The sequence below is a fragment of the Macrobrachium nipponense genome, chromosome 20 (genome assembly GCF_015104395.2).
Source record: "Macrobrachium nipponense isolate FS-2020 chromosome 20, ASM1510439v2, whole genome shotgun sequence".
Taxonomy (NCBI): domain Eukaryota; kingdom Metazoa; phylum Arthropoda; class Malacostraca; order Decapoda; family Palaemonidae; genus Macrobrachium; species Macrobrachium nipponense.
This window is the reverse complement of record NC_061089.1, coordinates 55,073,544-55,081,043: the sequence shown is the minus strand read 5'-3', so window position 1 is coordinate 55,081,043 and position 7,500 is coordinate 55,073,544. Positions and strand designations below refer to the sequence as shown.

At 42.9% G+C, this 7,500-nt stretch overlaps 2 protein-coding genes across 2 annotated transcripts in view; both read left to right on the top strand.

The window, feature by feature from the left end:
* Positions 1 to 7,500, top strand: part of LOC135225877 (nitric oxide synthase-like protein) — a 467,757-nt gene that overhangs the window by 49,544 nt on the left and 410,713 nt on the right.
* LOC135220274 (mucin-2-like) overlaps positions 5,187 to 7,500 on the top strand; it is a 116,648-nt gene continuing 114,334 nt past the window's right edge. Inside the window, exons 1-2 of the mRNA XM_064257537.1 lie at positions 5,187 to 5,295; positions 5,772 to 5,837. Of these exons, the coding sequence (XP_064113607.1) occupies positions 5,187 to 5,295; positions 5,772 to 5,837 (175 nt within the window). The remainder of the gene's footprint in view (positions 5,296 to 5,771; positions 5,838 to 7,500) is intronic.

The following is a 7,500-nucleotide window of genomic DNA, read 5'->3' as shown; positions in this document are numbered from 1 at the left end:
AGGACTCGGGTTAATGCTGAGCTACACCCTTAAGGACTCGGGTTTAATGCTGAGGCTACACCACTAAGGACTGGGTTAAATGCTGAGCTACACCCTAAGGACTCGGGTTAAATGCTAGCTACACCCTAAGGACTCGGTTAATGTGAGCAACACCAATAAGGACTCGGGTTAATGCTTGAGCTACACCCTAAGGAATCGGGTTAATGCCTGAGCTACACCTAAGGACTCGGGTTTAATGTAGCTAAACACCCTAAAGGAACCGGTTAAGCTGAGCTACACCCTAAGGACCGAGTTAATGCTGACTACACCACTAAGGACTCGGTTAAGCCGGAGTACACCACTAAGGACTCGGGTTAAATGCCTGAGGTTACACCCTAAGGACCGGGGTTAATGCTGAGCTACAAACCAATAAGGGAGGGTTCGAGGTTTATGGCTGGGAGCTACACCAACTAAAGGGAACTCGGGTTAATGCTGAGCTACACCCAATAAGGCCTCGGGTTAATTGCTGAGCTAACACCATAAAGGAACTCGGGTTAATGCTGAGCTCACCACTAAGGACGGGTCGCTAAGTTAAGCTGAGCACCACCTAAGGACTCGGTTAATGTTTGACTACAACACTAAGGACTCGTTAATGCTGAAGCTACACCACTAAGGACTCGAGTTAAATGCTGAGCTACACCACTAATACTCGGGTTAATGCTGCTAGCTACAACTAAGGACTCGGGATTATGCTGAGCTACACCACCTAAGGACTCGAGGTTAATGCTGAGCGTACACCACCCCTGAAGGACTCGGGTTTAATGCTGAGGCACCATAAGGACTCGGGTTAATGCTGAGCTACACCAGGCTAAGGACTCGTTCGAGTTAATGTGAGCTGGCTAGGACTACCATCTGAAGGACTCGGGAGTAATGCTTAGCTACACACTAAGGACTCGGTTAATGCTAACACCACCTTAAGGATCGGGTTAATGCTGAGCTACACCATAAGGACTCGGGTTAATGCTGAGCTACACCCTAAGGACTCGGGTTAATGCGAGTACACCACTAAGACTCGAGGTTTAATGGCTGAGCTACCCTAAGGACTCGTTAATGCTGAGCTACACCCTAAGGACTCGGAGTTAATGCTGAGCTAACACACTAAGGACTCGGTTAGCTGAGCTACACCCTAAGGACTTCGGGGTTTTAAGCTGAGCTACACCCTAAGGACTCGAGTTAATGCTGAGTACACCACTAAGGACTCGTTTAATTAATGCTGAGCTACACCACTAAGGACTCGGGTTAATGCTGAGCTACACCACTAAGGACTCGGGTTAATGCTGAGCTACACCACTAAGGACTCGAGTTAATGCTGAGCTACACCACTAAGGACGGGGTCGGGAAGTTAATGCTGGCTGAGCTACACCACCTAAGGACCTCGGATTAATGCTGAAGGCTACTAAGGACTGGGTTTAATGCTGAGCTACACCGCTAAGGACTCGGAATAATGCTGAGCTACACCACTAAGGACTCTTAATGCTGAAGCTACACCCACTAAGGATCGGGTTAATGCTGAGCTACACACTAAGGACTCGGGTTAATGCTGAGCTAAACCACCTAAGCTCGGGTTAATGCCTGAGGCTAAGGCTACAATCACTAAGGACCGGGGGTTAATGCTGGAGCTAAAAAACACACTAAGGACTCGGGTTATGCTGAGCTACACCCTACTAAGGGTTTTCCCGGGTTTAATGCTGAGCTACACCCACTAAGGACTCGGGATTTAATGCTGCCTAGCTACACCCTAAGGACTCGAGTTAATGCTGAGTATACACCCTCCCCAAGAAAACGGGTTAATGAGAGCTACACCCTAAGGACTCGGGTTAATGCTGAGCTACACCACTAAGGACTCGGGTTAATGCTGAGCTACACCCTAAGGAAACTCGGGTTAATGCTGAGCACACACTAAAGGACTCGGGTTAATGGCTGAGTACACCCTAAGGACTCGAGTTAATGCTGAGCTACACCCCCAATAAGGACTCGGGTTTATGCTGAGCACACCCTAAGGACTCGATTAAATGCTGAGCTACACCACTAAGGACTCGTTTAGTTTTAATGCTGAGACTACCACAACTAAGGACTCGGTTAATGCTGACTCCACCTAAGACTCGGAGTTAATGGGCTGATCTACACCCTAAGGACTTCGGGTTTGTTTTTTTTTTTTTAAATGCTGGGAAGCCTACACCCTAAGGACTGGGTTAATGCTGAGCTACACCCACCTTAATGGCTCGGGTTAATGGCTGGGAAGGCTACACCCTAAGGACCGGGTTTAATGCGAGCTACACCCTTAAGGACTCGGGGTTAATGGCTGGGCTACACCCTAAGGACTCGGGAAGTTTAATGGCTGGGAAGCTACACCACCCTAAGGAACTCGGGTTTAATGCTTGAGCTACCCCCGGACCCTAAGACTTCGGAGTTAATCTGAGGCTTACACCACTAAGGCTCGGTTTAATGGCTGACCTCACCCTAAGGACTCGAGTTCATGGCCTGGGAAGCTACACCCTAAGGACTCGAGTTGTAATGGCTGTTAGCTACACCACTAAGGACTCGGGTTAATGCTGAGCTACACCCTAAGGACTCGAGCTAATGCTGAGCTACACCCTAAGGACTCGGGTTAATGCTGAGCTACACCACTAAGGACTCGGGTTAATGCTGAGCTACACCCTAAGGACTCGGGTTAATGCTGAGCTACACCCTAAGGACTCGAGTTAATGCTGAGCTACACCATAAGGACTCGGGTTAATGCTGAGCTACACCCCTAAGGACTCGGGTTAATGCTGAGCTACACCCTAAGGACTCGAGTTAATGTTGAGCTACACCACTAAGGACTCGGGTTAATGCTGAGCTACACCACTAAGGACTCGGGTTAATGCTGAGCTACAACCCCAAGGACTCGAGTTAATGCTGAGCTACACCTTAAGGACTCGGGTTAATGCTGAGCTACACCCCTAAGGACTCGGGTTAATGCTGAGCTACACCCCTAAGGACTCGGGTTAATGCTGAGCTACACCACTAAGGACTCGGGTTAATGCTGAGCTACACTCCTAGGGGCTCCGGTTAACGTTACCACATCACGGAATGACCTCCTTTAACCAGAGCGAATTTGGCCTCCTGCCGGCGTCCATGTTTTCTCCTTGGGGGCTGTAGATCGCGCGACGGAGAATATTAATAGTGGGTCTTGTCCCAAGTATGAGGACAAGAGTTGCATCTGACGTTGCTGATGATAATGAGGGTGACGTAACGGTAAAGGCGATGATGATGATCATAATGATGGCGATGATAATGATCTTGGAACTTTTTTGCCTTGGAGTGAAACTGCAAGTTTTGAAAGTACGATGCAGGACGACGGGAGTGAGTGGACTCGGTGATGAAAAGGAGAGAGAGAGAGAGAGAGAGAGAGAGAGAGAGAGAGAGAGAGAGAGAGAGAGATCTGAGTTATCTGGCCGAGAGCGGAAGAGAGAGGGAGATAGATAGGAAAGATAATACCAAAGAATTCAGAGAGAGAGAGAGAGAGAGAGAAGAGAGAGAGAGAGAGAGAGAGAGAGATATCTGAGTTATTTGGCCGAGAGCGAAAGAGAGGGGGAGACAGATAAGAAAGAAAATACCAAAGAATTCAGAGAGAGAGAAAAAAATGAGAGAGAGAAGAGAGAGGAGAGAGAGAGAGAGAGAGAGAGAGAGAGAGAGAGACAATGAATATTGTTCTTGAATGCGAGAATAAAGACCGGAATCAAAAATATAAAATCATAGCAAGAAAATCGTGGCTATGAATAAGAAGTTATGATTATCACCCAAGATGGTGATCAGAGCTATCTCAAACTTTAATGCTTTTCAGAAGCATTTCATCAGTGCCATTCAAAACTGATAATGAACCCCCCTTCCGTGAGTAGTTTTTGAAGTGTCCGGAGCATTGTTGGAACGCTCCCAAGAGATTGCCTTTGAGATCATGCCAGGGCAGTCTGTTTAAAGGACGAAAATTACGTGCGTAATTCTTTTTAAGTATTCGCGGAATGCGATTGACTTGAACGCATATACTTTGATACTGTCATTGATGGTTTCCATTACCCTAAATACTTATTTCATAAGCATTCTTTTTTGTTTGGGTTATTTCTTTCAAAGTATAAGCGGATGTGATCGATTGAATATATACCTTAGTGGTGTTATTTTCTTAGTTAGAAGCCGTGACCTCAGATGTGTATTTTATTAAGAATTGTCATTATCTAACCAGAATTAGTTTTTTTTTGTCTGAATCAGGCATTCCAAAATAATAAAATGCCATTGGTTATGTGAAGCAATAATTTAATTTAGCTATTGATAACATGCTATTTACCGCCCCCACTGCTATCTAGGGCGAGAGTGCCATCAATGCACCTCACGCGGTGCACTGTAGGCATTACTTAAGGTTCTTTGCAGCTTCCCCTCGGCCCCTAGCTGCTACCCCTTTCATTCCTTTGACTGCATGTCCGTTCACAGTTTCTTTTTTCAATCTTGCCTTCCACCCTCTCCCAACAATTGTTTCAGAGTGCAACTGCGAGATTGTCCTCCTGTTCCACCTTTTAAACTTTCTTTATTCTCAATTTCCGTTATAGCGCTGAATGATCTCATAGGCAAAGCTTGGCCAAAGTTTAGTGTTGCAATTATAATTTTCATTAATATTTTAAGTCATTCTCTCTAAGATGTCGGTGGATATTGTAGGCAACGAGACCAACTTCGACTTGCGCTCTGCAGATGCTCAGCTAATCTTTTTCCGAGCGTCTTTTTGATAAAAATTCGCATTGAAAGTTCCACATTTGAGGGAGTAAATTCATATTCAACGGTCTACGATTTCATACCTTTTGTGAGGCTTCCGGAATATATCGAATTCGCTAGATTTTGATTCTAATAATGTTTAATGAAAGTCCGTTTAATCTGACTTTCATTATGTCTAGCTATGGTTACATTTAACTTGGATCATCACTGTAGTCTGTCCATCCAACCGAGTAATAATAATAATAATAATAATAATAATAATAATAATAATAATAATGCCTATAGTCTCATATATCCAAGGTGACCTTGTTGCGGTGACACCATTACGTGTTGTAAATAAATCAATCAATCATTACCACAGCTTCAAGGTAGGGGTTCTCTTCTTCTTTTTCTCCTCCATCAGGAACATGTCGTTCAAGGGTCCCGTCATTCGTATTTTAGAGAGAAGTGTCTGCATTGTCTCGTGGGTCTCTTCAGAACCCTCAGAACAGAGAAAGTCTTCCATATTTCCTTCTTGTGAGACAAGTCGTGTCTTCGAGTAGGTTTGAGGCTGACGGGGACGAATGAGACATTCACCTGATCACGCATGTCCATAGTCCTCTTTTATTTTTTTTTTTTTAAAGTTCTAGCGTGAAGTTCTTCGGGGATTTTTTTTTGGAGCATTAGATTTTGTGGGATTAATGTTGATGAATGTTTGTAGGTAAATGAATAATGATGCGTTCATGTTTATTTTATCTATCTATCTATCTATCTACCTATATATCTACACACACCACACACACACACCACACACACACACACACACACACACATACATATATATATATATATATATATATATATATATATATATATATATATATATAATATATACTGTCTTTGTCCAGACTAATTCTGCAGGGGAAACTGCTTTTATAATGAACGAAGCAAACCCTAAAGCAGAGTTAACAATCCTCTATATTTGTGATACATTTATCATCTGATATCTACAGTACTTAGAGTGCTGTCAGTGTCACGACACGTGTCAGACAGACATTGTACAGCTCTTCCCTCGTTGTGTAAGTGGAGAGAGAGAGAGAGAGAGAGAGAGAGAGAGAGAGAGAGAGAGAGGTTTATTTATAGCCCTTTTTCTAATTCAGCATAATCTGGATGAGTATATCGATTCGGACGAGACGGGCTTCTACTGGACTTACCTCTTCGAAATGAGGAAGAGCGCGAGAGAGAGAGATCGTTAGACACCATAGAGGGTTCACGTACCTCAGTGACTTAGTGGCTGTTAGTGTTATTGTGATTGTTGTTAATTGTTCGAGGTTGTTGTCATTGTTGCCTTATGGGTGTTGTCGCTATTGGCATTATTATATTGGTAGATCTCGTGCTGACTAGTTGATTGATAATAATAATAATAATAATAATAATAATAATAATAATAATAATTATTATTATTATCAATGAAATCACTCTCCTACTACTTACTACTACTACTACTTCTATTATCATCAACATTTAATATTATTTCAACCTTACTGTCTCTTCCGAAGTAGTCTTGAATCCTTCTATTCTTCTTCTTCTCGTGAGCGTTTCACCCTGGCCAAAAATTCCTCGAAAGCGAGAAGCAGCATCCTCCCCATCTCAGGTACTCCACCCCATATTTCTCTCCTCCCCCCAAAAAATAAGGGACGAAAAGAAGCAGCAAGAAGTAGAAGAAGGAAACACGCCGTGAATTATTTATGAACTTCCAGAAGCTCCAACAATAAAAAAAGGAAAAAAATAGAGAAGAAAATTGGCTTAAAACGGAATAATCCAAATGGAAGAGTTCGATGGTCGCGTCAGATTTCCTACGTCTTCACGAGCGAGTAGCTTCTGTCGTTCTGATGGCATTTCAGTCTTGATCTCTCTCTCTCTCTCTCTCTCTCTCTCTCTCACACACACACGCACGCACACACACAGAGATAAGTAAAAAAGTCTACGCGAGGTTATCCGTGTTTCACGTTGCTTGGGTGGCTTCCATAGAACCCATTCTTTCAAGTGGTCTCTCCTATTTTGTAATATTTGTGCTCTTGTTTTTTTTTTTATTATCTTCCTCTTGAATTTTCGTATTTGATTCATTTTCATTTGGACGTCATCCAATTGCTTTATTGCATTGACGCTTTGCATGGTTATCCAAATCTTTGTTTAATTTTGTTTTCCTCTCCTTCAGTTTTGTCTAAGGGCGTGTGTGAGAGAGAGAGAGAGAGAGAGAGAGAGAGAGAGAGAGAGAGAGAGAGAGAGAGAGAGAGAGATTCACCAGAAAAAAAGACTTGATACTTGAGATAGTAACAGTCAGAAAAAGACTTAAAACTTCCTTTGACATAGCAGCGCTTGAAAAAGACTTAAAACGTGAGATAGCAGCAGTTAGAAAAAGCCTTAGATCTTCCTTTAAGATAGCAGCACTTAAAAAAAAGACTTGAAACTTGAGATAGGAATAGATAGGAACAGTTCGAACAGACTTTAAACATACTTTGAGGAACAAGCACTTGCAAATTGGCGTAAATGAGTCTCTGATATTTTCAGTACTTACAGAATAGCTACACAAGCAAAACGACCTAAAGCAGAATTTCAACTAGATACTCTTAAAAAGGACGTAAAGTAGACTTTAAGATAAACGTACTTAAGGCATAAAGCAGCCATGAGACTGATACACTTTAAAAAAAATGTAAAATAGGCTTCTTAAGGAAATTGAGT